The sequence below is a fragment of the Schistosoma mansoni genome, chromosome 1 (assembly GCF_000237925.1).
Source record: "Schistosoma mansoni strain Puerto Rico chromosome 1, complete genome".
Taxonomy (NCBI): Eukaryota; Metazoa; Platyhelminthes; class Trematoda; order Strigeidida; family Schistosomatidae; genus Schistosoma; species Schistosoma mansoni.
The window spans coordinates 36,915,503-36,934,779 of record NC_031495.1 but is presented as its reverse complement, the minus strand read 5'-3'; the positions used below and the strand labels follow the sequence as shown (position 1 = coordinate 36,934,779).

General features: G+C 33.4%; 1 protein-coding gene across 1 annotated transcript in view; it reads right to left on the bottom strand.

Moving 5' to 3' along the window:
• Positions 1-19,277, bottom strand: part of Smp_196840 (hypothetical protein) — a gene marked incomplete at its 5' end in the record, with an annotated part of 40,148 nt that overhangs the window by 3,328 nt on the left and 17,543 nt on the right. The window contains 10 exons of the mRNA XM_018794283.1: positions 3,151-3,249; positions 7,167-7,474; positions 8,671-8,853; positions 9,545-9,797; positions 10,126-10,179; positions 12,412-12,735; positions 14,369-14,800; positions 16,073-16,126; positions 16,371-16,585; positions 17,575-17,827. Of these exons, the coding sequence (XP_018648711.1) occupies positions 3,151-3,249; positions 7,167-7,474; positions 8,671-8,853; positions 9,545-9,797; positions 10,126-10,179; positions 12,412-12,735; positions 14,369-14,800; positions 16,073-16,126; positions 16,371-16,585; positions 17,575-17,827 (2,175 nt within the window). The remainder of the gene's footprint in view (positions 1-3,150; positions 3,250-7,166; positions 7,475-8,670; positions 8,854-9,544; positions 9,798-10,125; positions 10,180-12,411; positions 12,736-14,368; positions 14,801-16,072; positions 16,127-16,370; positions 16,586-17,574; positions 17,828-19,277) is intronic.

Here is a 19,277-nt window from a genome sequence, read left to right as displayed (position 1 = left end):
TAGGAGCTGGGGACGGGTTCATTAATATTTCAGTAGTTGTTTGTGAGGATATAGATTCTCCCCGATCAAATAAAATTCACCTCCATCTATTTAGCAAATCAGAAAGGCATTTACGACATCTTATTAAATGCATGATGTGTACGTTAATAACTCAAGAAGAGAACACTATTTGTAATAATACTACTTATAGGTTGACAGCTTAACTGAAGGGTATGTTGAAGGAATTTCAATAGGGGGGATCGTATGATGCTCAACAATGAGGATTCCCATAATAGGACGAAACGACCGTCCAGTGCTTCCAGGTTTTCCATGGTGGTCTAGCTTCAATTGATTCATGATCTCAACTATATAAAATTACTAAAATCTCCACGAAACCCCCTTCGAATAATTCTTTATTCACTTACTAGATCAAACTAAAAAAAATCAATTTTGCTTGCGTTTCATTAAAAAAAATTATTTTTTTTAAAAGGATTTAGCCTCTATATAATATTCTTATTCTTCTCCGTGAAGTTTTCTGTTGTCAGTTTTCAATGTCTTTGGTTAGAGAGTACGGAAATCCATTGTCGCATTTTTGTCTAAAGAATGCAGTAATACACACTTGAAAAATTATATCTATGAATTGAAAACTAAAGTCTTTATTTTCAAGTATTATAGGTTAGTATAGACAATTTAGTGAAAATGTTCTTTTCAGCAATGTCATCTTAAGCTGCACAGCTGTATTGCAGTTAATTTACATGTGGTTGTCTATAATAAAATCGGGGTATTGTATCATCAGGCAAAACTATTATGGATAGTCAAAGGTTTCTAAGTGTGAAATATAGTAGTCTATTAAATAAAAAGATGTTTCGTCATTTAACAAGGTGAATAGAAATTATCAAGAGTTTCAATCACTACGCTCAAGTTATTTAATAATCCTTGAAGTAATAAAAAACAATCATTCATAAAAGAGGTTTACAAAAGAGGCTTTACAAAAAAAGAAGAGGGTGAATAGTAAGATAGTGGTTGGCACTAACGTTCTGAAAAATTAGAAGGGGTACCAAAATCGGGGTAGAATAAATTATAGAATGTGACTTTTCTAAACACAGAGGCCAGGTTTGGATTAATAAATTGTTATATTTTCAGCGCCGCACAAATATCTAATCCGAACCTTATTTGAATCAGTTTTTTTTGACTTTGTAGGCGATTTCGGACACTGATCCCACTGGTGGCATGTGATCAGAGTTTATGGTGTGTTAAGGACTGAGTTGTTAATGAACTTGCAATTCTCATTAGACAGCCATTCAGGGTAGTACTCGGATGTTCGTTTGTCAAGAGCGCGCTTTATGCGATTAATATAACCTGCTTCATAAAAGCGAGTAGACTGATAAATGAACAATGAGGTGACCCGAAGTGGGAGTTTGTCGTTGGCGCTTACTCTAATGAAGTACTTACAGGAGAAGACAGTTCGGATCTGTGCTTATTAAAGGGTTATTTCAAAATATCTTGACAGTCTGTTCCTCAATACCTCTTTTGCCATATCTTTTTGAATTAAATGTTCAGGAAGAAAACTTTATCCGGGACTGTTCTTCCAACCCGAGCTTTTGGTCTTAAGTCTTTGTCAATGAACCTGGGTTCGAAACTTTTCTCTATAAATATTAGTCGGAACTAATTTAACTCATCACCTATCATGTTGTCTGTGCTTATTAGTCTGTTTCTTGAGGTTGGATAATGGATCATGTCTTTTTACTCAACGCTACCCGACTATGGGATTTCTTATGCTGGTCTTTGAAGGTGGGCTGTATGTATATCGACTGTTGTAACAACCCATTCTTTCTTCTATTTCACAGAACATTCCAGAAATGAAACTTCGAGTTCAGCTCTGATTTCGCCGTAAACTTGAGTGATCGGTAACAACTCTTAAACTTTTCCATCCTGTCTTTGATGAAGGCATAACCAAAATATTTTCTATAGATGGAAACTGTTGACCATTAGTTAATGCGTAATATTTTCCGTATTGGCCATAAAACATTTCGCTAGTAGTTGGCCAAGGGGTAATCGAATAGCTACTCCATTGGTTTGTTCATAAAACTCATTGTAAAATGTGGACTGAACGTTAAAAATGCATCGAATAAGTAGTTCCTTCAGATGTTTTAGAACAACAACATAGAGTTTGTTGTTTTCAGCCTAGTCACGTATAAAGCGTATTCTTTCCAAAGGCAGAACATTTGTAGAGTGAGAAGTAACATCTGATAATAACATTTTGTTTTCTATTATGATAAATCCAGATATATAATAAATAAATCTACTCAGCTGATTTCTGATTGGCTATAGAATTTCAGTTAACCATTTAGCGATAGCGTTGTGTAGTGAGTTATACGTAAACAATATAGGAAGTAGAGGGACATCTTTTTTGTGTACTTTAGGGAGATCATACAGTCGTAGGATAACGGATCGGGATGGCCTTAGCTGTCCAAAGATATATCAGTCAATAACTCAATGGTCTTTTATCTTTTTTAAAACTTTTGTTCAACCTGTTCAGTGCCATCTTTTTGAGTTTTACCTTTAAAAGACTTATCTGCATCTGATAGCATGGGAAATAATTTCTTGATACTGTCCAGATGATCCGATAGAACAATACCGCCAGCCACATTTGAACGACTTATTACTATATCTTTAAAAGATTTTTAGATCAAGTACTTTAAACTTGTGCTCTCTCTAAAATGGGCGTCTAGCCGTTGGTTTTGTACTTGTGAGATGGTGGAGAAGACTTGTACTCGTTTATTGGGTGGGGCCTAATAATCAACAAGAAATACTAATTGATAGCTTAAAAATAACATATATGTAAAAAGAATTCTGCTCGTTGATCTGTCTTGATTTATTCCATCATAATACGATTGGCTTGTTTTTTTACCAAGGGGAAAACCAAAGGGCTACCGTTTCATTTCTACCTGAATGCTTCCATAACAGTTTTATCATTTAATAAATACTAATAACCAAGACTTTATGTGACAGTTTAGTCACTTTTGTTTATTCCTATTGCACTTATTATAGAATAAACCACTAGGTTTATATTGAAAATCTATAGGTGCAAATGACTAGCTGACGAAAATGAGCAAAAATAAATTTTACCAAGCCAAAATATTGAAGAAACCAATGGAAATGAAACATTACTTGAGTTTTATGCATTGTTCCATTTTGTTTCTGTTGTTTTAATTGTGAAATCCACCAGTCTTTTGAGTTATTTGTTTTAACAAAATTTGTAAGAGGTTGCTGAAATATGGATAAACAACAAGGGTTATAAACTTATTAACAGTTTCGTTGATTGTAACAGTAGACTAATTTGTTTGTCGGGAAGTAATGAAAAAGGCTAAAATCACAGGTCATAATAGAGTTTTGGTTAACCGTTTCTGAGAATATTATAAAAAGCATTTGAGTCAAAACCATTAAAAAAATATTTAATGTTCTGGTGTATTTCTGAGAACCACACCAGTTATTGTCACTTGTAAAGTAAGTATCCACTCTGGGCTTTGTAAACCAAACAAAAATAAAGAATGTTTACGAGAATGGATAAAACTAACCCATACATTTTTAATCGAATAGTTGTACATCTAAACATCGATCTTGTAAACGTCACAGGATTCAAAAGATTATTTTGTGTATAATCAATTAGTAATTCCCAATGAAGCATTATCAAGAAAATTAATCAATAAAAAAACGTTTGAAGTAACTGGCCATTAGTCGTAAACATCAAGATAAAGTTTTCTGGATTTCAGTCTAAACGAACTATTTTATCTCATAAAGAGATCAGTTTTCAGAAATTAGCCGGAGTACAAAAAAGCTTTTACAGTCAAGATAGATAAAATCATATACTTGGAGTTTTCATTAGTGATTTATTATCGTAGTAAGTACTCCGTTACTAAACCATTCAGATCATTGAGAAAAAAACTGGACAATAAATGTTTATTATACACAAAGCCTTATATATTATAACAGCTTGAGGATTTACAATTTCCTTTGGATAGCGTGACAAATCATCTAGATTATTATAGATAAAGACTTATGATTAAGTTGAAAACAGCTGAACAATCATTTAAAATCAAAGAGTATGGGTAAACCTTGTTTTTTCGAACCTGAGAATCTTGAAATTTCGTTCTTAACTTATTATTTAGAAACCCACATATTTTTCGATAGTCTGAATAATCAACACGTGGTAATTATATTTCGATTTTTTGTTTGCCATTCTTCCATGTGTTTACGAAACAAACCATTCTAATGTCATTTAGTCCTTTTTCACAATAAACTATATATTAATTCAGCCTTAATAGAACATACTAGTTTTTAGTTGTTTTTATTCTACGTGTCCGATTACAAATGACTCTTTATTCAGGAAAGAAACTAGTTTACAAATGATTGAAATTAGAAGGAACTTAAATAGGAAAGAAATTTATAAGGTAGAAACTTGTATATTTTGTATTACAGACTGATCTTAATTAGATAGTAATTAATCATTTGAAGAAGTTGTATTATCTTCAGTAAGTAAAACAAATTATAACTTAAGTGATTAGTTTATTAAATACACAGTAATAAACTCCAACTGAATTGATTTAGGTTTGTCATCTAGAATTTAAAAAGGAACAAAAGTGAATCAATATGAACATTGTCAAATTACACACTAATTACACTTCGATTATACGCAGATTAAGAGTTTTCATAATTCAGTTACATAATAAGCAGTCAATTGATTAAAACCCTAGTTTTTTTTAATAAGCATAATATTCATTCGTTTGTTGTCAGAACAACCAAAAGAGGTGATTCTTTTGACCTAATTCAATAATGATATCATAATTTGCAAAGAAAAGTAAAATTCAGAAACAAATGTTGGTATATTGAAAATGTTAGTTAAATATAAGAAATAATCTTCGTTATAACTTGTGAGTTCTTTCTAATTAAGAAAAGTAGTATAGACATAAGGAAAGTAATTTATTGAATGACGGAAATCAGTGACCTGATTAAATGAACCTGTGGTGTATGCTACTTATGTTGACAGATGTAAGTAGTAGGTAACACCAATCAGAAGTGGATCGCTTGTCAAAAGAACATTGAACTGAAGAGAAGAGAAAGAAATTGGAATAAAAATAGAATTGGAAGAATTATGAAGGATGTAAATGACAACTGAAAGAGGATGTGCAAATGATGTATTCGATGTATGATTTTCACATTTTACTAAACCACTATATGATTGTGCATTAAATAATAAATTGATTTTCCTCACCTGAGTTCTCGTTCACTACAACTCTAGTTTTGATGTTCGCAGTTTATCCGATAACCTACAATTACAGTTGAACATTTATTTACCTATTATTTATTTTACAATCCCACATTAGCAGGAGTTTAAATCGCCGAGATTTACAGATTCAATATAAATCTGTAACGCTAAATGTTGCATGATGAAATTAACGGAATCTATCGGAATTAGTAAAAAGTAAACCTTATAGGTTTACGATAGATCGATAACTGATAAGTGTCCAATGTCGTGTTTGTCTAGTCGTTTTAGTGCCAAAAGAATTCTGTTGATCAAGGTGCAATGTGGCCACTGTTCTTAAATGACTCAAAATTATGTACACTATGTTGAGATGTCAGGTGATTAAAGGTAGTCAACAAGAAACCCCGGACCTAGGTTACATGCTACTTGGCTCTTGTAAACAGGGTGTAGCTACAATCTTAAGGGAATCTGTGTTCTATAGTGGACGAAATTTTATGTATTACATCGATCTAAAAAAGGTTTATCACAGAAAAGAAGCTTAGTGATTATCTGACAAACGAATAATTGTGTTTATTGGAATAATAGAAAGAAAAACATAATTAGTTTTGTAGAGGAAAACTAAATGTATAAACAAGTGACTAGATGTTTCTATTCAAGTAAAAAAATTTAAAAGAAGATTACTAGCAAACCGAATTATGTTATACTGTTGGTTTACATCAGTGTCTAGTTAACAGTTTATCGAGTCTTATTTTGGTTGTCAAACATTATTATTACACAAAAGCTCATGGTTAACGTTGAAATAATCGACCTAAAATTATAAACCAAATATAATGTAGCTCAGTGGATAGTAAGAGATTCATTTATTTGTCTGCTTTTGACAAAAACTTTCGATGTAAGAATTAGTAGTAATTTCCAGATAGCTATATTTATATAGACTGAATAAGATTTAAATCTGAGGCATCACAATTAATCGCTGATTGATTATAATAAATTAGCTCCTGTCGAATAAACATACTATGTGATACAACTAGATGAATGACTTTAAATTTGTCTTTGGTTATTGGTTTTTCCGATAAGAAATAAGTGGTGAATACATATTTTTTATCTTTATAAACACTGGTTACTCTATGAGATTATTTAATTTTAATCTAGACAAACTTGAACTGGAAGGAAGGAGTTCATGTTAATCATTACTTGTTATTGTTAAGTTTTCTTACTGTATCTACGTCAATAAGAATTCATTAATTCTTTTTTATATAGTTGAGATCATGAGTCACCATGGAAAACCTGGAAGCACTAGACGACTGGCTCCATGAGGTATTTCCTGGAGTTCTAGTGAGAAGCAGTGACCAGTGGAGTTCAACCAGGTCTGTTGGGAGATATCAACTCACTGAAGACATTGATGAATGGTTGCTAATTTTCGTGGATTGGTTGAAATTAGACAACACCATTGGATTCCGGCTCAGTGGTCTATCGGTTAAGTGCTCGTGCGCGAGACTGATAGGTCCTGGGTTCGAATCTTGTGAGGCGGGGTCGTGGGTGCGCAGTGCTGAGGGGTCCCACAATAGGAAGAAACGGCCGTCCATTGCTTCCAGGTTTACCATGGAGGTCTAGATTCAATTGACTCATGATTTCAACTATTTAAAATTACTAAAATCTCCACAAAACCCCCTTCTGATAATTCTTTCTAACTTTGATGATTTTAATTTCCTCATTACAATAAATTTATAATAGGATGCTAGACACCTATTACAGTTTAATATTATATAAGATCAAATTAAATTCATATACATTCTATAAGATTATTAGTGCTATTGTCATCTTAAAAGTATTAATAACTTGACTGTCTGAAAGAAACGTTTCGTAACTATTGATAGTTTGTTCATGGATGACAAATAAAATTATAAATTATATTCATACTTACTGTTTTTGTATCTTCACTTGGTTTAATGCATGTTTCAGCAACATTCCCTTTATTCTGAAATCTGCATTCAACTGTGAATGCATCAGTTGGTGAACCAAGGTTTGGATCAATCCAGTACGTACCAGATTTAGAAGTTTCTGGAAATTCAGCAGCTTCAAATATATCACGACAATGTCTAGCTGGATTTTGTTGTGTACCCATTGGACGTTCAAAGCTATTCATAGACGCTTCTAAACTTTCAATTCTTGCATATATACGACGTAGTACTGCACCAACTGATGGTATTGTATTCGGTGTAATACTTTCATCTATTAGTTGTGCAGAATTTTTTTATTATTAATAGTAAAATCAATGTGAATAAGGTTATATTCGAACTTTTAAACTAAAATTTTCAGAGAACTATAATATCCAAAAAGAATCGCTTAGTCCAGTATACTCTGAATTTTATCAAAAATTAAAACTTATCATCGTTTCACTTTTTTTCTGTCCTAATTATTCCCTTTGTGACTAAATACTTAAGATCTTATCTTGCTTAAAACCGATCTATTTCAAAATGGTTTGACAATAACAAACTAGTTGACTAATGATCTATTTGAACATAACTTTTTTCAAGAGAGTTTATAGTTGTGAAATAGAGTTGAACGTTAACGATAAATATACGATTATGCAGCATGTAAGACGACTTCACAAAATAATTACGGTTTGACTTTTTTTTATCAGAATGAATCTTATTTTACAGCCATTAGTGAGTATCTGTTACTTCACACATTGTTGAATACATAACCTTCAAGTTTGACAATAAAGATATTGTTCAGTAAATTGACCTATGTCCATTAGTTAACTATTCCTGACTTTACTTGTGATATAGTGCTAAAATTATTCAAAGTTACTGATAGATATCTGGTTCATTACTGACTTAGTCAAATTCATAGGTCAGAAAACAGAAATTTGATAACATGATTATTTTAAAATTTTGTTTTAAAACTTAATAACTTTCGTACATGTAATAAAACTAATTCAACGGTATGAAATCTATAAAAATGAGCTCAAGTATAGTTTATGATTCAGTGTTTTAGTAATGTAGAGCTTATGACCTCAGATTTTAAGTCACAATAGTTTGTTATACTTGAAAAACAAAGAATCATTCGATTAATTTTTATTGATTCGTAATTTGTTTATTTGAGACATTTTAAGACAGAAATTATGTCTTAGTGAATGACCCCCATTTTTTTCAAAGTAAGGGTTTATGAATCTTAGTAATGCCTATTTTAGTCAATCTTAGAGTTTTCTCTACTACGAAAATGAGAGGGTCATTCCTGTAGACGATGAAAGGTGTCTTAAAGTTAGCATCTTATAAACGTTTGGATCTTTCAATATGTAGTCTACCAACAATTGTGAAGTGAAAAATTATATAGAACCACCTGGAATTTTGCACAGAAACGCTTAGAAGAGAGACTAAGGTAAAAAAAATTCAACCGATTATTCACTTTATAATATAACTTACCTGGATCCTGTTTTGAATAATATTGATTATGGTATAAAGCATCTGAAATACTACGTCTAACTCTGGGTGTATCCTCAAACCTATAATAACCTTCACTCATATCTAAGACCTTGATTGGACCCGGAGGTCCGGGTGGTCCTGCTGGACCAGATGAACCCTTTTGACCTGGAACACCAGGTAATCCTATAAAGGAAAAATGTATTTAAATCGAAATCACTAATAACAAAAAGTAAAATTCAGTTCCATTTTCAAGGAAGCTCAATATATTTAGTAATGACGTAATGTCTGCATAAACGATATAGAAATACAATTGCCTTTATAACTTGAAACAATTAATTCTCTTAAATGTTCATAGTAACCTCAGTTTATGTTGAAACCATAATTCTTGATGTAAGTACTTTTTAATCTACAGGTAACGTGTATTAAAATTCGTTGTTTATGACTGCAAATCACGATTTAAGGAAATAGTTAATAACTTATGTTTCATTTCAGATCTCGAATCAAGATACTAAAAAGTGTTTAACTTTTTATACGTTATTCATAGCATGATTGTACTCGAAATAACAAAAGTATTTCTTCACGAATATTGAATGAGTTGTTTAGCATTAGTTGATATGAAGAAGTAAAGCTGCTTTATGTGAAATATTTACTGGACTTTTCATGTTTGTTTATAACTCATGCTTCATCCCAGATGATTAACGAGCCCCGCTTTTCATGATAAAACTTCTTACAATTATTTATCTTTTGCGGTACTAAATAAAATTATCAGGTGTTTTTGTATAGTGCAGTGTGGAAAATAACAAACGATAATATATAAGATATAAAACTCGAGGATTTAAAACTTCTATTTAAAAATTCGAATTCATCCACTAACCTGGTGGACCAGGATGTCCAGCTGGACCTTCAGGACCGATTGGTCCAGATGGACCTGGTTGCCCTGGGTCTCCAGCAGGTCCGACAGGACCCCTTTCTCCTTTAAGGCCGACCACACCTCGTGCGCCCTCAAGTCCAGGAACACCTTGTTCACCCTTTGGTCCAGGAGGCCCCAAAGGACCGACTGGACCATAAGTTCCTTTGCTACCTTTCGGACCACGGTCACCTGGTATACCAGGGTCACCTTGCTTGCCCTGAAAATAATTTAGTACATAAATGAACGATAACAGTTACGGTTTATGTGTGAAAAGTTCAAAGTCACATATAGTTTATATGCGGACAAAATATCTCCTAGTTAATTCAAATGAACCTAAACTAGATCCTGTTAAAAGGTTTTAGAGATAATGTTGAACAATACATCTGGAAACATTAATGTATATCCAGGTTTTAAAGAATAAATATTACACTAATGCACATCAGGGACTTAAATAATGAATAAACCAAAAAGGGTTAAAATGTTATTCTGTTTATTTAAAGTAATAAGCTGACCTTTGAAAACAAAAAATATATGTATTGATTTACCTGCAGTCCTTCTGATCCTCGTTCTCCTGTCTTTCCTTGTTTACCCATTACCCCCTATAAGTAAGTTTCAGGAAAAGAAATCAAAGAATATAGAATCACATCCTTTGCACTATAAATAAAACAAGATACACTTTACTCAGTCTTAAAAAACATTGTTTCGTTATGCCTAATAAAATGACCATGCTTATACTGTTAATTTATAAATCGAATAGCTTATACACATATTAACTTTATGAATACAGTCAACATTCTTGAACGTAAGTTGACAGTCGAACCCAGTAGAGATTCTCTTTAGATTTTACGTGCTCTTCAAAACATTCATCATTTTATCAGTTACTTTCATTCATCTTCATTGGATATTTTCTTTTTCATTTTGACATGGTTTAGATTCGTGTACTTTACAATTAATAATCTTACTGTTCATATTTTTATTTGTAAAGGCTTTTTCGTTTTTGTTTTCATGTAACAGTCAGTTGCGATTTTCTATACTTTACAAGGTATGCATATCAGTTTAATCTCTTCTTATCATTGTAATTTTCCGTATCATTTAAAATTATCGACATTATTAATGTCATTTATTAGCCCCAAAATGCCCTGGTACGGCCGAGAGTGGAGAGAGTACGCTCTCCCTCTCCAAATGCTCTCACATGGCCACGATTATATAGCATCTGCCAGGGAAATTCTACTCATTGCCTTCTCGTGGCATGACTGTTGTTTACGAAATTGAGAGGACGAAAAGTGAATGTCAGCAGCTTTAACCGGGTAGGTGGATGTGGAGAGTCCATCTAGGGAAGTTGGAAAACCCTGATTTCAAACCAATGGTGAACATGGGCTCCAGTATCCTAAAGGAACAAATAGCGTATGAACCAATTATTGGTCACCGGCTACCATGGAACTGCATCTCCTTACGATGCTCCACCGCCTTTTGGATCAGATCTTTAGGTCATAGGCTCCGGGTGTGGCCCACTAAGAAAACCATCTGCTTCAGTTTGGGCACCTGGACAGTATCACATCCCTCGCACAAATCAAATGAGATTTGTGAGGCGCATATATATCTGGTGCTTCCTTGTACTAATATTTATGTGTTTAAATAAATATATACATTTATTTTTCTGTAGATAACTTTTATATTTGTCATTGTGATTGTCCATAGATATAATTTGTGTATTTTTTTCCCAAGTAAACCAAATTCGGATGACTGAATATTTTCAATAAACGATTGATGTTTATATAAAAACAACTAGATATTCCAAGCTGGTCGAACTTCATATTTCTCAGTTGATTGGCTTGTAAAATAAATATTTCATAATCAGCTGGAGATTTACAAAATCACATAAAATTGAAATATCACTTAACAGATGTGTTAGTATCAAACTAAAAATATCCAAACATGGAATTCATGCCTTACAAGTAAATGTAAACAAAAAATGTATCATTCGAACAAAGGTAAAGAGTATTAAAGAATGAGTTTGAAGAGTATAACTGTTTTATTTCCTTTGGTGACCGAATAATGGTGACATTTATTTAAAGTAATATCTTTGTTTTATAGTTTAATTTTGGTGATCGCTCAAGTATTTCTTAACTATCTTATTTCTCTTTAGGTTAAGATTATATCTATTTGTAAATAGAGTGCTGTAATTATAAGCAAATATGGATGGTAACTAACAGTGGAATGCGGGATGCGCGTTTCGTTTTATTTGGGACTCGTCAGTAAACGGTACAGGGTTAAAGTCCAGGAGTGAACATTAACTCTGGGATGAAGGTACATCCAGCTGACGAGTCCCAGCTGGAACTAAACGTGCGTCGTGAATTCTACTGCTAGCCACTATCCATCTCCACTTATCATTCTGTTATTAGGTAAGTAACTAATATCGTGTAAAATAACTTAACGAAATTTGTTAATAGAGCAAACACTGAGTAAACACTATATACTCAGAAACGGAAAAGCTAAGTGACCTCGGATATAAGGGCTTGCTGGATATCTCAGAATATATTACGATTTAGGACTAGAACTAGAAAAAACAAAAGCGAGGAGTTCTACTCACAATATCAGTTAGAATTACTTCTTTTGGTCAGCACTAATTACAAAAGTTATTTGAATCCACGAATTTTAGGCGATGATTCTTAGATAACTAGACAGCTTTCATAAAATTTTCATTGAAAGGTTATTTCTTAAAATTTTAATATCATAAGTAGTTATCAACCATCACGCATCTTCTCTATGCTTTCCGTACAGAAATAATCAATACATAATGGATATAATGAGTAAAATGAAATACGACTTACTGGTACACCTTGCTGGCCAGGACTGCCCAAAGATCCCGGGGGTCCAGGGGATCCTACAGGCCCAGTGCGTCCTGGTTCACCAGGTACTCCTTGTTCACCTGTTTCGCCTTTCATACCTTTGGGACCCTGAGGTCCAGTACGTCCTTGGGGACCGGTCATACCAGGAGGTCCGGGTGGTCCTAGAGGTCCAGGTAGACCTCTCAAACCTTGTTTTCCAAGAGGACCTTGTGGTCCGGGAGGCCCATCCTCTCCAACTGATCCTTGAACACCTTTTGGTCCAGGAGGTCCTGTTGGTCCTTGAGGTCCAGGTATTCCTAAAGGACCCTGAGCATTTAAAATGAAATAAAATGTTCCATTCAGATAAATTTATCTTTTTATTCCACAGAATCTTGAATACAAGCAAAAGAAATAATAGGGTGGAATAAAATGTCGAATTTCTCTCCTAGTATAGAAAGTAAAATTTCCATAAAAATCAATAGTGTCAGATTATAGGGCTTGGAACATACGTTCAGTATTCAAATAATTTCAGATGATGGAATCATAGAGACATATATTATTGGTCTTTGAGAACCATGAGAAATAATCTCTGATATGTAAGGTATTATGACAACCTACAGTTTATTCTATCTTTACTTATCATAACTGCATTAAAACTATTGTAAAAAAATATCTCAGGTAAATTGGATGCATTTATAATTCAGTTCTTGGAATATTTCAGTAACAGCCTATTGTGGGAAAGAACAAACCAACTTCCAACTGAAGAGGAAACTAGGAAAAGACGATGGAACTGGATAGGACATACATTGCGGATATTAGCAAACTGCATTGCGAGGCAAGCTCTAACTTGGAATCCTGAATCAAAAAGGAAAAGTGGAAGGAAAAAGAATACACCACGTCGGGAATTGGAATCAGACATGAAAAGTATGAATGGCAGCTGTAAAGGATTGCTCGTGACAGAGTTAGTTGGAGAATGCTGGTGGGTGGCCTATGCTCCTCGAAGAGGGGTAAATAGCTTAAGTTAGTTTTAAAATTATAAACAATTCTTAGTAAGTCAATTAATCACTTATTGATATCCTGGTTTAAATCAACTCACTTTCTTATTGGTAGGTACAAATAATTTTAAGCCGGAATAGAACTGAGACTAGAAATTTAGTTATGGTTAATCATTATAGACAGGACGGAGTGGGTTGGAGAATTCTGGTCGGCGGCCTATGTTCCATTGGGAGTAACAGGCGTAAGTAAGTAAGTATTCATTACAGAGAATTTTTGCTATTATACTATTTGATTTTAAGGTTAATGCCTAATAGGATCGAAAGTACCTATTTTATACCTGTAAAAAAAGACAATGAACTGACAATATGAAATATTCTATATACATTTTTGTATAAATATTTCTCTAAACGAGAGTTAAGGTTCTAGTTGATATCAATTCATACTACTGTTTTTAATTAGCATAATTTTGTTTTAGAAATCTATTGCAATCTATGAGAAAATAATGCGTGGATAGTAAAAGGTCATACAAAGAGCATTCTTATGTCATTTTATAAAAGAAAATGAGGCAGCTCATTAATCCGAATCATTATCAGATGATGGTTCTACTGCAATTTTATTTTTTAAATAAAAACTTTAATGGTTTTTTAAGCTTCAAGATTATGATATAGTCTAATCAGTTGTACGTAAAACTTCACATTGAATCATTAGAATTTCTTATCGTCCAGTGAAATCCATCTGTATTCAATCTTTGTAAACTCCTTATATACCATAACAAGAGAACATAGATTAATAAATTAACTGTTATAAGGGTATTTTGTTACTTCCAACAGAATTTTTCTACACTACTGACATTCCAACTTCAGTTTTTAAAGGTCATCTGTCTTAGTAACTGTTTAATATAGAATGTTACTAATGTATTTATTGAGCTGTTTAATCACACTTTGAAATCAACAAAACGACTCACCAACTCTCCTTTTGGTCCATCAGGTCCTGGGGTCCCTATATCACCAGGTACTCCTTGTGGACCGCGAGGACCTTCTTGACCTTTTGGTCCTAGTGGTCCCTGTACTCCAGGACTTCCTTCAACACCTCGAGGTCCTGGTGGTCCATCTTCTCCCTGAGTCCCTCTTTCGCCCTGTTGCCCGACAGGACCAGGTACGCCAACACTTCCAGGTTGGCCAGCCGGGCCAGGGACTCCAACTGTTCCGGGTAAACCGCGTCGACCTATAGGACCTTGTGATCCTTGGTCTCCTTTTTCTCCTGCTATTCCTGGTAGACCTGTGACACCTACCATTCCAGGTGCACCTGGTGCTCCTGGCAATCCTCTAGATCCTTCTGGACCAACCAATCCCTCAGGTCCTTCCTCACCAGCTTGTCCAGGGAGTCCTGGTGGCCCCTGAATAAAATAAAATGAATATATTATGGATAAATAGTGAGGTTTCAAGAGTTCCTTCGTTAATTAGTATTCAGAAATTTCATAAGTAAAGATTCGAAAACCGAATCAGCCTAATGAAGTTTTTTGATTAAACAGTAAGGGCAGGTCAATACAAACTTTTATCAGAGTAGCATTTGAAAGCTATGTAACTTCTCTACTGGTCAAACCAATAATCTAAAATCAAGAAAAATCATTCTAATAAGTTATATATATATATATATATATATTGTAGGATGCCTTGTTAAGAAATCCCAAAAGGTTTGCATTGTGGATACTACTGATGTCAAATCCCTTACTTATATTTTACAATTCCTTTCGTTGCATCGCGTTACCATGAATACCCTAGTCTCATAGTTTATTCTTTTAAACTGTACAGTGAAAACACATGTAGAAAGATGCACTAGGAAATCAAGCTTTCCATTCCTGTACGAAAAAGTCCTACGGTTCCACTTGGACTTGGTTACGTCTCATACCATTACAGATCACATGTGTGTGAAGTGGCACATAGGGAAGAGTTATGTAGTGTCTTTTGGAAGCTATGTAGTTGAAAGTGACGGGATGTTTGAAGAAACAACTGTGGGTTTATTTAGAGTTGTAATTCATAATAAGCACACACTGTAGACATTTATCTTCCTATATGCTCAATATCATGGTTGAAGTTAGTTATAACACTGACCTTAAAACAGATCTCAAATATAAAGAAGAAACTGTCTAGGATAGATCTTTAGCTGTTTTTTCCTGAGAATAAAGAAACCCAACCCGTCTTCATATGTAAAATATGGCTCATCCCCATCCTTAACCGGCTATGGTAATCTGTAATCCAATTTTTGTCTCAGAAATCTTGATGGAGGTTATCATTCATTCTTTTTTATACTTTATCTTTCATATATTTGCCCCTGTTATAACTATTGGTTGTTTAATTTTAATTTTATCCCCTTTTACATCAATTTTCTTAAAAGGTAAATGTATGATCAGATTGTTCTGGATGAATTGGGAATTTTCATTACAGTGTCCAGTTTATCTCAAAGTAGGTTAGTCTTCAGATTTCTACACTGTCGCCAGTTGAATCCTATTAACCTATTTGATAATACCTATAAAAGCTATACAGTTCTCGCAGTTACCTTAAGTGATTGTTCCCGTTTTTGTTTTGTACAAAATTGGTAAATATTAAAAGGCGAAATTGAATTACCAAGCTCTGTTGAAAAAAATTATATTTACAGAATGATTACTTACTTGTATTCCAGGTAATCCAGGGCTCCCAACTGGTCCAAAAGGTCCACGTATACCCTTGTAATGAAATGAAGTAAAGTAATTATGCAATTCTGATAAGTTATTCGGTTAAACAAGATTTATTTCATAAAAAGACAAAACACTAAGGTTGAGTGAATTTCATAAAAACCCAAGTACAAACCAAACAATATTTCATGCACAAGACGTTTTGAAGTAATAATCAAGTATTCTAACTATTTATCAACAAATACTGAAAAAATTCAATATTTAATTAAAATAGAACTAATATAAAAACACTTACCACTCCTCCTTTATCTCCTTTTGGTCCTGGTGGTCCTGATGCACCCTTATCACCCTTTTCACCATCAAAACCAGGGGGCCCTAATGGTCCAATAGGACCTAATCGACCAGGCGGTCCTCTTGGTCCAGGAGATCCTATCAATCCTAAAGGACCATCTTCACCGGTTAAACCTTTGACTCCAGCTGGACCTGGTGGCCCTCTTGCTCCCATCGGACCTGGAAGTTTATAAAAATTAATCTAGAAAGTTATTAGTTTATTTCATGGTTTCACCCACTTGCTAAGCTGTCTTCAGTAGAAAGTGTAGCTGTGCTCCAGTCCCATGTAGAAAAGTGAATAAAAGAGATCCCCTGTCTACGGTTGATTTAAAAGATTCCAAGTAACAGTCACACTCTTGCGGATATTTAAAAATATACATTCTTTAGTACACTACTGATTAGTAGCCTAATACTTCAGCCTGACAAATTTATGTCCGGATTAGATTGTCATGTTATGGTGTACTTTTTACAATGGCTTAAAGAAGTATAAAAGCAGCTTTTAGTTAGATAATATATGCGGTTATAGGGAACTTTCCATTCTCAGTTCCATGAAATATCTCTAAATCTGTTCTTACTTCAAGCTACGATTAAGATATAGTCGAATACTTTCATTAATATAAGTGCTGAGCTAGGGGAACCGGTTGAAAATTAATCATATTTACAGAGACTTTTATGTGTCAAGTATAAAATTATCAAAGTGTTTTATCCAGAGTTAATTTAGTCCGAATTTTTACTTGGCAGTCATGACAATAATATATCATTTTAAATTAAAGTACAGAAAATTTGTTCTATAAAAGAATAGTACGAACTGAACTACACCGCAAAATTTATTTAGCTGAGTCTTTAAACTTAACCAGCAATGTTTACTCAGTAGCATTTTGTTTTTATTAAAAGGAACACAGTTTCGCGGCAGAATTTCGGCGACCGAGTATAATAACTTGAAAAACTTTTTATTGCTTGAAAATTTAATTTATAATTGAAATAGCTTATGAGGATACTTGAAGGTTGAGATGAATACTTAGTAAAAGCCATCTAGTTTCATTTATTTGACATGGATGAAATATTATTTAGCATATAGTAAGCATGTATACCACAATTAATTTCGTCATACTGCAATAATTTTCATTCTATCAATCTAAGAATCATAAACTGATATTTTCTAAACGCACCTGTTGGTCCGATTGGGCCGATAATACCAGAATCGCCTTGGTAGCCTTTATCTCCAATAGGTCCCACTTCTCCATCAGGTCCTAGTTCACCTTTCACACCAGCTGGTCCAGGTCGACCTGGCATACCATCAAATCCTGGGAATCCTCGAACTCCTTGATTACCAAGTACTCCCGGCGAACCTCTTACACCTTTAGGACCAGGTTGACCATCACGACCTGGCATACCATCCTTTCCAGGATCTCCAGTTGGACCCTACATTGTTATTTTTTTAAAGTGAAAGAAAAATATGGATATGAAATAAATAATGATTAAACGATAAACATCTGTTCACTTAGATATATTAAGAACTTGCAACTGAATTTCACACACATTAGAAGGTACATAAATTGAAATATGTGGTGATTTTTATCTATTTGATGCGCTGATGTTTTCTAAAAATAGTGAAATATTCATGATCAAATCATATAGATCAGAGAACATAAATGAACCGAAATACATATTTATCTTGGAGAGATTACTCTTAAGTTTCTAAAAATGTCGTTCATTTTGATGTCAAAGCAGATAGAGTAAGTCAAAAATTAAAGACATATGAATCAATACAGTGACATACCAATTCATCATTACCAAGAATAACTTGAAATATTCAAACTTATTATGATTTTGATTGTACTAAAAATATTCTGCATTGTTTCCTTTTTACTATTTAGACTTGAGTTAGTTTAATTCTGTTATTTATTGACTTCGAAGAAGTGGCTTACAATAAGTTACGAAACGTCAGAAATACAATTTTTTACTCATTGGGATATAACAACAATTTTTTTATTATTATTTTTCTATACAATTCTCAATTTATTTGAAAATATTAAGTCCAACCTTATCATTGATACCTACATTAAAGAATACATGTTTTATTAAAAACACGAAGTTCAGCAAAGGGATCTATTTTCAACGAACTTATTATCAAGTTGTACAATCGTATATATATATGAAAATGTTTTGTTAAAGTACTAATTCCGTGAGAAACTGTGAACACAAATAACCAAGATGACGTAATAGAAAGATTGCAATGCTAGATTACGTAATACGAATAATAACAATAAATTTAGTGAATGTAATACGATGATTAAAATGTTTTTGTTACAATAATCAAAGATCATAGAGGTGTAAAAATAAATAAGGTGATATGATGAGCATTTATGAATAAGATAATGAGAATATAAGACATAAGAAGAATGCAGTAATAATAATAATAATAATAATTACTATTATTGTTAAGGACAAGGTAATGATGGGATGTACTTCTTTTGTACGCATAGTTCTGGTTTAAGCTCATGGATGGTAAGAGCTTCGCTATTTTTAGGAGTTGAATAGGAAGAAATCTAGGTAGCTTTGAACGAATCAAATAAACAACCTTAAAATCAAACTGTGGATCCGTAGAATAATTACAGTCGATTAGGTGTTCAAGTATAGAACTCCTAAATGTTTTCCCCTCGCCCTTGTAGACGTGTTCCAGTATCCGATTTGAAAGCGAGTGCTGGCTGCGGCCGATGTACCTTGCTCTACAAGAGCAGGTGAACTGGTAGAAGAGAGATCCCTTCGCTGAACTTCGTGTTTTTAATAAACTAAAAGATCCAAACAGACAATACTAAGTGAATTTAAACTCCATCCCATCGCACAAGCAAGTGGCTATCAGGACTCAGTG